The sequence below is a fragment of the Ischnura elegans genome, chromosome X (genome assembly GCF_921293095.1).
Source record: "Ischnura elegans chromosome X, ioIscEleg1.1, whole genome shotgun sequence".
Lineage (NCBI taxonomy): Eukaryota > Metazoa > Arthropoda > Insecta > Odonata > Coenagrionidae > Ischnura > Ischnura elegans.
In genome coordinates this window covers 60,947,383-60,962,654 of record NC_060259.1, presented here as the reverse complement: position 1 = coordinate 60,962,654, position 15,272 = coordinate 60,947,383, and the positions used below count along the sequence as shown (strand labels likewise).

At 33.4% G+C, this 15,272-nt stretch overlaps 1 protein-coding gene across 7 annotated transcripts in view; it reads left to right on the top strand.

Annotated features, from left to right (window-relative positions):
• The window catches only part of LOC124171637, a 152,845-nt gene that overhangs the window by 123,485 nt on the left and 14,088 nt on the right, over positions 1-15,272 (top strand). For 6 of the 7 annotated variants that reach the window (XM_046550841.1, XM_046550845.1, XM_046550844.1 and 3 more), the window contains 7 exons: positions 5,774-5,905; positions 5,998-6,180; positions 6,256-6,396; positions 7,027-7,215; positions 8,499-8,636; positions 10,531-10,662; positions 13,300-13,400. In XM_046550841.1, the coding sequence (XP_046406797.1) occupies positions 5,774-5,905; positions 5,998-6,180; positions 6,256-6,396; positions 7,027-7,215; positions 8,499-8,636; positions 10,531-10,662; positions 13,300-13,400 (1,016 nt within the window). The remainder of the gene's footprint in view (positions 1-5,773; positions 5,906-5,997; positions 6,181-6,255; positions 6,397-7,026; positions 7,216-8,498; positions 8,637-10,530; positions 10,663-13,299; positions 13,401-15,272) is intronic. The other variant, XM_046550843.1, reaches the window with a different exon arrangement.

Genomic DNA, 15,272 nt, shown 5'->3' with positions numbered 1-15,272 from the left:
TTCATTTTGTACATAAGAGTTGAAGATCCCAATAAATTTGTTAAGTTTATGATTACTTGTTGAGTAATAGGGTACATATAACACTGATGTACTTTGGTGTATTTATGATGTTTAAATTTATTCTAATCATGAGAAAAATAATTAGACGTGAAATTGCAATCATTATATGAATAGCTAGGTATGTTTGGGAGTCCTTGGTCTTTGATATTTCCAATTTCTGTTTTCCTTCTATAATCTTTGAAAAATCAGTTCTTTCCCAAGTAAATTTTTATGAATTCATTTTATGGAAAATAAGGAATACTCATTTATTAGCGGTGCTTAAGAAATTAACATTAACCATTGGAGTATTGCTTTAAAATCTAACTTTATAGTGTGAATCTTTCCCAATCTTTAAAATTATCCCCAATACCTCTCGCTCAAGTGTCAGTTGGCCTCTAATGGCTTTTACTATACTTAATTAGAACTGAAGCTCAAAATTTGAATCATATTGTGTTGACACTGTACCAATTAACGTGGAATTGCAGTTGTGTTTGTTAATGCCAAGTTCAATATTTTGGACATGTTTATGGAAATTTTTGAAAATGACATCATTTGGTGTTGTGTTTTTTTGTTAGAGCACTATTTATCCAAAATAACAAGTGTTAATGGACAATGCTCAATGACGTCATGTATTGTTGAACTAAAATGGTAACCATTTTGGAATTATATGTGTATCAATTTGTTCCACCCTTTGTATGTTATACTTGTGGTTTCTAAGGAATGGCTTACCTTGGCCAATTATTTTTCATACATAAATTTAGGTTGAATACATAGGCTTCACCCCTTCCTAAGGCTCTTCCCATGTCTCTTTAACATGCATAAAATTTTTACTCCTGCATGTGCATAAGCTCTCATGGGAGGTACGCTCATTTAAAATATCGAATTTTTTATGCCAGGATTACAATATGGTCGAACGTAGTCGTCGTGAAATTATTAGTGTCTCATGAAGGTAAATATCCTTCGGTCTTTTCTTTTATAATCTTTCATTTTAACCCTCTTTCTGTTGTGGTGAGGAACTCTTCAAATGGTGAAATTTTCACTGAGTCTCCTTCATTCGAGAGGTTTTGTAGTTTAGTGTTGGAATTAATGAGTCTCTTCTCTGAATGCTTTCAGAATAAGACTGTTTTGAGTGTATGCGGTATAGGTAGCGAGGAGTGGAGTGTGTTTGTGCATTCCTCACAAAGCGTTTCATTTGCTATGTAGATAATGTGGTTGACCAGCGAAAAAAAATGGGTCAAGCTCTTCATTTACCTCAGTTTTCTGCATTTTAGATGGCAATTGTAGTATCATCATGTGGTTTTCTATACACGTGATCATCTAAGGTTTTCATTAGGTAGCAGCTAGTAGATCAAGATAAATTGCATCAACCCTATCCCACTTTCATTATTGTTGAGTATAAAATGAAAAAAAATGAGTTGAGTTGAACTAAATGACTGATTTGATGTGTAACCATGCTAGGTTGTGCATGGTCTTTTGCTTCCTATGACTTGCTTAAAGTTCAACTGTTGCAAGTTAAAAATAGTTAGGCAGCATAGAAGAACTTTGTAGGTGCATGGAGAATGTGTGATAATGTATTGGTTATGGTAATTTAATTCTTAGAATACCCTGCATGAATGAAGTGTTTACTTGTAGCCCTTGTCTTAGAGACCAAAAGAATGCTGCATATGCTCCCAAAGCTAAGAAAATGTGACTGTACATGAAAGTGTAGGTAAAGATTAATTTTCACTCTCTTAGAGTAATGCACTCTGTTAATAGTTACACTTTTACTTCAGCAAAAATAACATTGATGGGTAATAGTTTTGGTTGGTAGATACATACTTGGCTTTATTTTTATCATTTGAATGCTTCTAGAGAATTAATATAATAGACCTGGAAATTTCAGTTTTTGGAAAGGTCCTTGGATCCAAACTCTCATTTTACTTAAATTACTTTCCTATTGAATATGTGATGTTTTTGAAGGATACTAACTAGCATTTAATAAACCTTGAATGCATTATCTACACAGGTATCATATTTTATTTATTTTTCCCTTGACCATAACCGTTGATTATTTGCTACCTTACCATGGCTGTCATAGGTGACGTGATTATTTAAGGGTGATCCTACATTTTTTTTTATCAATTTAACTTGAAGAATTTGAAATTAATCTTGTATATAAGATTTGATGACATGTTTGTTGTAGGCTCAATTATACTATTGTTTGCATTTGCCCTTTGCCATTCATTGACATTACTTAAAGAAAGACCAGCTATTTTCTTGTTGTCTTTTAATAAAATGATTTTAAAAGGAAATCAGTAGATATTATTTAAAATTACATGAGTGTTCTCGTGTTGGTGTAACCATTTTACATATATTTTTGGATTCCTGTGGTACCTTACTCTTTGGAATGCTTTCATTATACTCCTTATTTCGTCATCTCAGTCATTACATAATCATCATTCACTCTTCATAAGATTTAGATTATCTCTCATATTTTCAAGTCTCAGTCTTTCATTCTATGAACTACTATTAGAAGTTGTTATTGTGTTTATGGTCTGGAAAGGAATTGATCTATTTTTTTGCATTCAATTTTTCGGAAGAGTATATAGATAAATGGCAATTACTGAGATTTTAAAATTATTATAGTTTTTGAAGAAATGAAAATAAGAATTGGCAGTTTGGAAAGAACCATAAGCTGTAAGAAATATAAAATCATTACCATTATATAAATTTTCATTTTTATCAATTAGGTATCTGAAATAGGTCTATTTTAATGGTGATATTTCTTAATAATCTTGCCATATACCTTCATAAATCCTGCTAACATATTTAACAGTTAATGGGTGAAAGATTATAGAGTTTTGCAAGAAATCTGTTGACAGCTAACTTACTTAGGTTTTGGGTTGACTGTTAAACTAAATTATTTTTTCATCCAAAAGGTTTTTACCTATGGCACACACATTGTTGTTGACGGATGAAGGAAATTATGTGGAATTCTGTTTGTGACACAGGAGCAATGTTCATCATTATGCTCATTCCAGTCTGTTTAGTTCTAAAAATTGTTTATGTTGCGTAGAATATAGTCTCCTCTGCATATGCGATTTGCAATTTACATATTTTTATACAAAGGGTAAGAGAAAAGAATAGTGTCTTGTATCCTTAATGCTTGGAAATGTGATGACATCCTGTGTACATTTTTAGGTGCATAGCATCAAAGAAAATCTGTTTCCCTTTTTTGGGCCCTTGGGATTGATGATTAATTACTTATTCGCTAATAGATCAAAATAAATATTTTTTTTCTTACATTTAATAGTATTTCATGTAATCTTTTGCAAAAATCATATTATCTGTTCACCTATATTACTCTATGATTCAAGGAAGACTGCTGCACTTAAGTGAGATGAATTTGGGGGGAAAATCTGCTGACCTTGAAAATTTGGGCCCAATACTTAGGTGTTTCATCTGGAACATTTTGATGCCACCGTGGAAATCATGCGTGATATTAGGGATTTACGTTTAGAGGCAAAGAGGTCCTGATGAAATAAATGCAATGTGGCAATTTTCTTGGGGTACTACCTAATGATGATCAAAAATTATCTATCCAGTTGTTTATAGTCTGATAACATCCCTATAGTTATACCATGATTTTCAATTAATGTTGACTATTGCCTGGTATTATTTTTTTAAAGGTATGGCTGGTTGGTTATCCAGCATAAAACTCTATAATGACTGTGATGCATAGTGGTAAAATGTTCACAGTTTAAAGTTTTGGTATTTTAGTGAATACAGTGCCAAGCGTTATTGTTACGTTTTCTACATTCAGTCCATTCATGAAGGTTTTCATTAATGTACTGTGGAAGCCCTTGTTTCAAGTTGTGCCTTCTTCTTAGCCTATAAAATACTATTTGTACTGTTATTTTCTCTTCTGTACTTAAACTATGAACAATTTTGTGTGAGACAATGGATTTAAAAATAGTGCTATTGGCTATTAGCAAGGAATCATATTTCTTGGGCATCTTGTAGCATTACAGACAAGGTGAAATATTTCAAAATGTGGTAAGTTGTCTTCTAGTGATATTCTTAGCTATTTTATGACTAATGGCTTGCAAATGTATTGCATGACTTTTGACCTTTGCTATTTGAATAACTCGTAATATTGCACTAATTGCCTTAAGGGCATAGAGACTCGCTGGAAGAAAGTGGGTGTGTGTGAAGTGTCTGTGTAGCTTCTATTTCTTTCCATTACTACGAAAATTTACATTTTTAGCAGTGTCTACTTGCCAAAGCTTGCTAAAATATAATTGCATGCAAATGTAATGGATAATGCTACAACATTTGCATTTCTACAACAATATCTCATCTTTGTATTCCACCTCCAATTTCTATACACTAAGTAACTTTCTAGTTTATCTCTTAATCATCAAAGGGGAGCATAACTGTTGATAACATTCGAGGTGTCTAGGTATTATCTTTTTTAGGTATTTTGTTTGAGACTAATAGTTGTCATTTTCAAAATTTGTCCTACAGGCCGTGTATTCATTTTATAATCAATGCTAGAGGCATCACAAAAAGAGGTATTATTGTAAAGATGTAAATGTTGTTTTCACTTAGCAGTTTAAAAAATTGTGGGAGAATTAAGAATATCAATAAACTGAGATAAGAAAAATCAAATGAGAAGTTCAGTTAATGTTAATTTATACTGTAATATCTAATTTTTGAAATGTGTTTACCTAGTATAATATTTTCAGTTTTGTCATTTTCTTCCCACATTCCAAGGATATTCAAGTAAAAAGATTGTTTTTGATAATGTTCAAGATTAAACATTTGTGGTTCTGACCTTTGAGTGATAATCAATGTTTCTGAAAAAATGCTGCCGTATTAAATGATGATATTGCGAATAAGTAGCTTATTGTTCTTAATGAATGGGAGTACCTGTCTTCACAATATTTACTTTCTTATAATTGCATTTTTTCATGAAACTACCTCCAGTTGTAAGTTTTACTCTTAGTCTTTAAGTTTATAATGCTATTGATTCTGAGAAATTGAGATATTACCTTAGATTTTTATTAATTCCAGGTAGAACTTAGTGTCTGTATTTTCAGGAAATGTATGAAAGCTAATTGATTGTTTTTATGAGCTTAGGTTTTATTGATGCAGTCATTTAAAATTTAATAGCAGTTACATTTATTGTTAGTTATTAACTTAAATTTGTTTAAGATATTGCAGTTGGCAAGCTGTTGTTAGCTGCTTCTCTAGAAGAATTTGCTGCTTTCTTTATAATATTTTGTGGTTACATACTCCACAAACAATTTTGAATTTTCAGGCTGTATTTCTTTTAAAAGGTAATATGTTATTGGTAGAGGATATAATGAAAAGCCAATGTAATATTGTTCAATTTGTTCAAATACACTAGCTCAGACTTTGGATCTTTACTTATTACTGACTTTAATTTTCATTTTTAGGAATTCAGTTTTTTATCTGCTATGACTATACCTTTTTCAGTTGAATAGTAGCGTTTTAGCGTGGTATATTTTTACTTTGTTATCCTTCCCACAACACATGCTTCATAGAGTAAAGTAGTGTAGAATCTTTGTTTAATGACTGTGAATCATTATGCTCTCATTCACCTCTGCTGCCATGCTCAACACTGAAAATTCTTCTCAGTGTAACTTTGAGAAGCTGACGGAAAATTCAATGTTATTCTATGTATTCGTAACTTTTTAAGTTGAACTGAATTGTAACAATCTACTTATAGGCAGCCTTACAGATGAGGGGAGCGTCCTCAGTTGGATGATAATGCAAAAGAATGATGAAAGCATTGAGGAAATTGGACGGGACAAACTTTTTAAGTACATTGAAACCAAAGAGTTTTTGGCAGTGGTTTTCTGTAAGTAATGACTCAGGGTGTGATGACTGGATGATGATGAGAGACATTGCATTTACTGGTGGTGTGATATTTAACTTTTTACCTCTGTTCAGATGATGAAGAAAATCCTGATAGTCCCAGAATACTGCGTCATATTGAGTTGATAGATGACGAAGCATCTGAGTATGGCATTAAAATTGTGAAAACCAGTGATCTTTTAATGGCTAAAAAATATGGATTCCGGAAGCCACCTGGAATAACATATTTTAGGAAAGGAAAATCCATCAACTATGATGGTAGGTTAAATTAATATTTCTGTCTGGTTTTGAAAGATTTTATCCTTCATTGACCTTGATATTTTTTCTGTTTAGGTGATATTGATGATGAAGAAGAGGTTTTAGATTGGCTTACAAACCCAGAAAACATGGAACTGACAGATCACATAGAAAGAGTGAATGAAAAAATGTTTGCAAAAATTAAAGCCAATTCAGATTATGTGGCTGTATTTTTCTGTGAGTACTGCATTTTTTTAAATTCACTTGAGAGACTGCATGATCATTCATTGGAGAAATTAAGTAGTGGGTATTGAATTTAGCTTTCATGCAGCATTTTTGTTTCACTAAAAATTTGACTGTCCCCCAACTAAGTGGTAAAATTTATGTTCTGTCTACACAAATTACCTTGCTTTAATTTAAATATACTGGGACTAGCCACGATGATAACTTAACGAAGTCACACACAAGCTTTCTCAACTCATCTTTGGAGTAAAATTAAAAGTAAAAAAGTATTTTAAATATTCACAAAGTAGTGAATTCTGACTGTTCTTTGTTTATTGTGCCGCAATAATCCCATTCTAACAATTTCTCTTTATGAATTTAGATCTGATTAAAATCTTAAAATTTGCTGGAATTAGCCTGATTTTATTGTCATATGATATTTTATTCATACCGGTGACCAGAGCATACTATAATTGGACTCTAATTGGGGTTTTTGACTCAACTTTACTTCTTACGGTTTAGACTAATACGTACTTCTGTTTTCCGCCAAGTTGATGAACGATTTACGAGTTTTATGTCCCTGAAAGAAGTCAATGTTTTAGGTTTATTTTATATCTCTGACCTTGGCTATCTATTTGTATTTAGATGGCGCTGACTGCAAACAGTGTGACCGCGTATTGGCTGAACTGGAGCACATTGATGATGAAGCTGATGCGGCAGGAATCAATTTTGTGAAAATTGATGATAAGCATCTAGCCAAAAAATATGGCGTTTTTGCGTTGCCAGCTGTGCTTTTCTTCAAAATGGGATCCAAAGAGCCTGTAATTTATGCTGGTAAGTCTGCTACATATCATATGGGGCATGTGAGTCATGAATTGTTCAACTAAATATATCACAATTATAAAGAAAATGAATCAAGTATAGTTTCTTGATCCATCAAGCAATCATTTAATGACAAGATCTTTTGGATATTTTTTACTTGTACATGCTTCAATCATTCTTTTGCCATTCAATCATATTATTTCCATTCAACCATTATATTATTTGTAGCTGTGGTGGATTCAGCATCAAATTTGGGGGGTCATGACCTGTGTCTAGGGAATACAGAATACCCCCCCTAGGAGAGAGGGCGTTATCCTGTGTGAAAGTTTTTAAAATTTCCATTTTTTATGTATTTTAGCACCCAAAATTCCATTTTTATTCTTAACAACAGATGAATGTGAACAATTTTAGACATTTAAGGGTATGAAAATTATTAAACTAATAAAAGTTAAAAATTTTTGATAAAATTTGGGAGGATCACGATCTCTGTGACTCCCCCTAAATCTCCCACTGATGTGTTATAAATTCTTTTGGTAAACTCAGTCATTATTCTGAATATAGTATGTACAGTAGATTCCGGTTAATTGGGACATATCAGGACTTGTGCACTTTGTCCCAATTAAGCGGCTGCCCTAATTAGGCACACTCTCTTGTATATGGGCATAAAAAATTTTGAAATGGTAGAAAGAAGACTAAAGAATGTTTATTATGCAACATACGTTTATTAAACTATTAATTTAATTAATAAATCAGCGAGTTTAGTTAATTTATTATCATTTTTAAGAATTATAACAATTTAGCTAAAAATATTTTTCACAGCCTCTGGCGACGCTGAATGAATGTCTTTTACTAAGTCCTATCAAAGAAAAGTCCTATCCTCCTGCGGATAGTATAACAACAAGAGATTTCAAAATAGGGCAAAAATAGGTACATTTGTGAAAAATAAGAGTAAATCAAAGGAGGAAAAAAAAATAGTATTCTGAAAACAAAAATTTTTACTTTAGTCGCGAGTATATAGTCTATGTCGCCGACTCATGGCCCAATAAAGTGGCATGCTGTCCCAATTAAGCGGAGAATACCCTGGGATATTCCTCTATTGGGTTCTGTTCTTCAGGATCTGCCCCAATTAAGCGGCTGCCCCAAGTAACCGGTGGACCCATTAAACGGAATCTACTGTACTTGCATTTATATTGTGGATATTTAAAAATTTTTAATGATTTAAATATTTTAACGAAAATTTTTTTCTAATTTTTCATCTTTTTAATGCCAACCTTCATCATGCCTGTATATTTCAGGTGATCTGTATGATGAAAACCGAATCCTTGAGTGGCTTCTTGTGCAGAAAGACCCGTCTGGTGACGTAATTGAAGCATTGGAAGGACAAGACCTACTCAAAGCTATTCGGAACTCAGATGCTGTTGCAGTTTATTTTTGTAAGTGAATGTATGTACTTACGTCTTTATTCATTTTATTTAATACAAGACTAAGTTTTGCTGTAGCTAATGCTTCCTAATGCCAGAAATTGATTTTGGCCTTTATGAGTTGCTCTGATATAAGTGTCAATAGCTTCTGATAGTCATAATGCTTCCTCAAATGGGAAATAATGGTGGTACATTTGATTTAAATTTTTATGGTGTGATCATTTGAATGGCTATGCTTGCATGAACCCTTTTGCATTCATGGCAATTTCTATTTTCACTCCCAGAAAGTTTATGCCCAATTCAAGAGCTGTCAGGAATTTGAAGAAGAGACTAATTCTTATGTTTATACAGAACTCTGAATATCATTGAAGAAATATCAGTTTATTAGGAGTGATAAATATTTATAGAATCAACAGTATAAATGTGAAACTAATTCAAAGAATAAATTTTTACTTGGGATTAAACGCACAGCAGATATATTGGCATCTTGGGTATTTAAAGGTGAAAACAGAAAGCTGATATATCAGCACCTTGAGCATCTAAGGTTTAATTTTGTCCAATTGGAAAAATGATCAGTCTTAACATGTTTCAGTCAATAATTACATATGCTAGACTATATTGAAATATATGATAGCAAGTTGAGTTAAGGTCTAATAAGCATTGTTTTCTTTATAGAGATTAAATCAAGCATCGCACAATTTGGCTGGATTGTTTGAATTTCATTAGTTATTAAATGTCATGGGTTGCTAAAATTTGTTGCTCTATGGAATAGTTCTATTTTTGACATTTTTTCTTGAATGAAATTTCATGAAGATAATATATATCGTACCATAACTCTTAGTTGATTTGCTTTGTGGTCGATATTTTATGAATTTACATGTATAATTGTTAAATATAAACCTTGGGTCCCTTCATACTATTGAGCTCCCGCTTTTTCAATACCATCATGTAAATATGGCTTGGAGATGTCTTTGCTGAGTAATTATGAATTTTTGCCCGATTATATATTTTCATATTTGGTATTTTATAGCTAGCTTCTAAAATAATAAGCATGGTGAATGGATTTTTAGGGGGGAGTTATAAATTTTGCAAATTACACATAAAGGTTTTCTTTGCTAATAGCTGGTATCTTCTTGCTAGGAAGATCACAGTAGTCTGAATTTTGTGGTGAGTTAATAGGTTCAATAAATGAAAATCGTTTAGGGGAAAAGCAGTGGATATGAGCAGCCTTTGATGATCTCTTAACTTCTGTTCTTCTTGAATACAACTCGCATTAGTTCAGTTAGGCTTGGCTACTGAGTATCTCTATATGCATAGTGTGTTGCCTGTATTCAGGATAAAAGGGCCTCGCAAATTTACACCAGCGAAATGTGAGGTGCCTGTATAACCTCACCTCACGGCACCCTCTATTTACTTATGAATGTTTGGAAGTTGGTTGTCCATCACCTTGTTGCACCTGTAAACCAGCAGCATGTCGTATACCTTAGGGGTACACAAGACAGGTGAGTTGTAGCCAAGCTAGAACAAAGTGGATTCAAGTTGAACTGATGTGAAAACAGGTTATCACCAATTGCTCATATCAGCTTTTTTCCTGAAGGATATACCCATGCAGGCATTGCCATTCCAATATTCACTCGCTATGATACATAAATATTAACATGCCATTATAATTTTATTTTGGAGATTTGATATACTAATAAAATTAAGTGTAAACACTAATATACATTTTTTGTTGCTGTAGAGGCTCATAGTTGGCTTATAAAACTGATTTATTGTTTATTAGGCTTTGTATTGTACTTTCCAATTATAGCTATGTTTCAGTGGTACAGAAGAATTTTCCCTCTGATTCAATTTATCACAAGGTGCAATGGTTATATTTATGCATATCTCAATGTTAAATCCATAGGGAACGAGACAGTTTGCCAAATATGTAACGCCAGACACAGACGTAAGCATGGCCATGCAAAAGAGGCTGAAAATGCAAGCCATGCTGAAGATCACCATCCAGAATGCCCTAAACCTGAAGGGGCAGCTAAGGGTATCATTTCATTCGAGATCTGTGTATCTTACCCCTATAGAGCTTAGTTGGTAGAATATTTGGACATTTGTGATCCACTCCATTGTTTCCAGTTAGCCAGACCAGATATTTGTTTTCCCTACCTTTGGTCACGAATGTTTTTGTGTGTTTTCATACCAAAATGCAACCTGAAATTCGTCGAGACACCACTCATTTGTACTCATGTAAATTCAAGACATTCATGTGTGGGGGAAATTCAGTTTTAGATTAGTGTTCGTAGGCCATTAATATTGAAGGTACATCACTGCACATTTTGAATCACAATGAGAAATATTTTGTCTTCTAACATATTATGTATCCGTGGATAATAAAGGATGTAACTCAGTAAACATTAGTTGCAAGCTTGTCAATAGATATCATGTTGAAGTAGGTCTATGAGTAAATTTAGAGCATGCCATTTGGTAATTAGCCGCAGCACTGTGGATTGCAAGCATGTTGTCATGAGGACAAAATGTGCCTCCTATGTAAAAGTAGAAATTGATGAAGAGTTAGCTAGGCACATTTAAGAATTTTCAGTCATGAGAAACAATTAATTTTTATGTAATTATTGATTTAAATGCTCCTTATTTGATTTTTGCTTTCAAATAAATTCAGAATGTGAGCTAGGTTATGCATGGAATGCAGCTGATGAGCAAAATCCCTTCAGCTACCATACTTTTCATTCTCCTACTTGCTTGCATCAGCTGTATTTCAGAGTCTGATTCGTACTATTGATAATATTATTTACTGTGCTGATGCAATGATTACCTTGTGGGATAATCTTGACTGTATTGTATCACAAATACGTTTCATATTTATCTAAAAATAATTTCTTCTTGTAAAAAGTTATCAGGTTTATTCAATTGGCTGTTAAAACTGATTGGAGCTGCTGGAAAATAATTATAATCTCTTTTTGATATAAATAATGAAACAGGGTCAGGTCAACTGTTCACATGTCTTGATTTGGTGTATCTTACATTGGTTGTAGTACTGTCAGTTTATGTGATTAATATCAGGTAAGAAATACTGTTCTTGTTTGAGTAGATTCAGTGAATGCTTTTAGTACGCTAGATCCAAGGTTGTACCCTAATCAGAGAATTCCTGGGTATTAAACTTCAACATTTGAATTTAAAGTGTATGAATTGATACTTTTGAGTATTGTGCATGCTATCACACTGCATTTCAAAACACATTTGACAATTATGTAGTTCCACTTTAGGGTGGAGACCTTAAGGTCATTTCAGTTCCGCAATTTTAAATCCCGGTGTATTTGAAAATTAAATGCTGAAGCATTTGCGGAATAAAGTGAAAACTAGGTAATTGCAGATGGGCCATTGTTCATATTTATTAACATGCATATTTGTTCAACATTTATTCCTCTATAGATTGATATTCTTTGCATTTTTGCATTTTAACGTACATATATGCCTCATGACACACATCTTCATTTTTTCAGCAGTATTGATTTAATTAAACCATGTTTTCTTCATAAATCCTAGCCGAAAAATATATTTTTGATTACAATATGGAAAATAAAATAATACAAGGTTCTCTTATGAATTTTAAGTGGCAAAACCCTGGTTTCATAGCATGATTACATCATCATAGGTTACTATGCTATGAAACTCATCATATGGGTTAAGCTAATTAAAATTTTTAAGTAAATCTTAAAATGTATTATTCTTTCATTTTCCATTAAGGACAAGTTTTAGATGATAAAGCCTGAAGTTATAAGTAATATAAATTAAAATATTTCATCGTTATTATTCATTTATGCTACTATTTCAGTGGGCTAGTCAATGTTGAAGTATCCATGTATGTACTTATTTTTAACTTGAGGCACTTTTCAGAAAGTAATTAACCTGGAGACGGCAATGGAATAACCACGGGTATTTCAGATTATTTTTTCATTGCATTTAGTTTTTTAGAATCCAGTTTCAAGAAATCAATTTTTCTCTGTTAGCGCAATTGAGACTTGTGAGGCTAAGATCTCCCAGGAAACCATAATTTGCCAATGATTGCTGCGATAAATTTTGTGAATTCAAGAATAATAAGATTGATATATTTTATATTTTTTTCTGTGTGATCTCATAGATCAGATAAATTGATGAACTCTGTACATGCTAATGCCCTGGCACTTTGTTTGGACTACATCCTTTGTTAGAAGTTTGCATGAATTCTCTCCTTAGAATTTTGACTGCAAACAGCATGGACAATATTATTGTATATGTATGTGTATAATATTCCTTTACAATTTTACATTGTTATGGTATTAGTTTTCATTTTGTTGCTAGTTAAGCTAGCAAAAGACTGAGGATATAATTTTCGTACTTGTTTGAATGTATGTTTTTGAGGATGAAATTATTTTTACCACTCATGGGAATACTTTTCCAAGTGAATGAGTGCTATTGAAGAATCATTTGCATCATCCTTAGATATCAGTTGATGTAATTTTTAGTATTAATAATTTTACTCTTTCTGTTGAACTCTGAGTATACATATATGCATCAGTTTTGCATAAAGAAAACTACTGAAATATTTCATTTTCCTTTTTCCTCAATTCGTATTGACTTTTTAAAATTTCAAACCACAATTCATGCAATGCATTTGATATTTCAGATACTGCCAATGAATGTGATCAGTGTTCCACCATTCTTGAAGAATTAGAAAACATTGATGATGATTGTGATCGTCATGGAATCACATTTATCAAAACACAGGTACTTTCTATTCATGGACTATAAAAATATTGACCATGAAATGAAGTTGACTCCTAAATTTAACCTTTTTTCCTGTGTTTGTCTTTTATATTTGTGCATAATGGGATGGAATACGTGTATACCAACCATGGTGAGACATACTACCTTGCAACTAGGGAAATTTATTTCTCTTGATTATTCACTCATCTCATACAGCAAAAAGGTCTATGATATCTATGAGGAAAGCGGGGGTGGGATGCCCAAAAAAATGACACAGTATTTATCCATTATTACATGCTCGAATGTCATTGACATGCTTATGTATTAGTATCCCAGCAGGGGCGGATCCAGGATTTTTTTCTGGGAGGGGCACAAGCAAGGCCGTATCCAGGATTTTGTTCTGGGTGGGGCACAAGGATACCTCGGAATACAAAAAAAATGCAATGATAATGGGACTGTATTAAAAATCTTGCATATTTTTGAGGGTCTGGGGGGGGGCCCGGGCCCCCGTGCCCCCCCCCCCCCCCCTGGATCCGCCTATGTATCCCAGTGAACATGAGTAGCTGCCAGCATGAATGGGCAGCATTATTTTGCAGTGCTGAATTAGCATACTTGATGCTCACCTCAAATTTTTATTTTCTGCATGCCAGATATGCTGTTGTGGCCGCACTCAACCAGTGCTTGGTCTCGCTGCAACGTCCTTGCTCTTCCCTCAATCCTTACTGGAACCTTTGAGAGGATGGGGGAAGTTTTGAGAACACTTGCCTAGAATGTTCTAGGAGGGATAAATATATAAAGAGGCTATGTATAGTCAACAGATGGGAGAGAGACGTAGGAACAATAACAGTATGAGCAAGTGGATTGTAATAGAAGCAATAAAGGAAAGAATTTTTAGTTCCTTATCCCAGAGTGAGGCAAGGTGCCGAGAATTATACTCACGAATCAGGTGAAAACTTCCTTTATTGCTTCTAATACAATCCAATCATTTGTTCTCTTCTCATTCCTCAGTCTCTCTCTGGTCTGCTGGTGACTATATTTGGCCTCTAAAAATATACATACCTTGTCGAACATTCTAGGTGAGGTTTCTCGTAACTTTCCCCATCCTCTTGAAGGTTCCGGCAATACAGGTGCCACTCTGTATTACTCTTGAAATAATACTAATGACCAGCTGCTAACCTGCTTCTTCCTCCCAAATTCTTCTTCATTTGACGTTTTAGCCACAAAGTGGAAAATTTGAAAGCTGTAAAATAAAAATGACTGCAAAAAAGCAGCCGTAGGGTGGAATAGAACCCTTGATGTTTGGAGTATGCTACCTACGGGCTACCACAATCACAAGAGATTTCTGATGCAGTTTTAATAATATTATCACATGCTCATCATTGCAGTTTGCTTGGGAATGCACTTGAGAGATTCTAGGAGCTTTAAATTCTATTCCAACTAAATAATAGCCTTATTTTTATCTATTAATATGCATGTAAAAGTGGTTAGGCACATTGATAACCATCCTTTTTGTTTATAAATTTCAATTGAACTTTTCCAGACTAGGATTAATTGTTGTATTTTAATCACAGGTGCGATCTCAGTCTTATTTGTAGATTATTGAATAAATTTGGTGATCTTGTTGTACTTCCACATGTTATGTAGTGAATGATTGGCATGTATAAGCATGTGCAATAGGGCGGATCGCAAAAATCGATTTTTTTCAAATCCATCTGGCCCAATGAAAAAAAGTTGTGGGACCGATCAAAAATAAGGCCTGAAAAATTTGAGACCTCTACGTGAACCCCTGACCCTCGCTCAAATGCAATTTAGGGGGGGAAGGTCAAAATTCGAAAAATATAATATTTTATGGTCATTCCCTATAGATTTTGCCGAGGTACTGCTCTTCTAGGG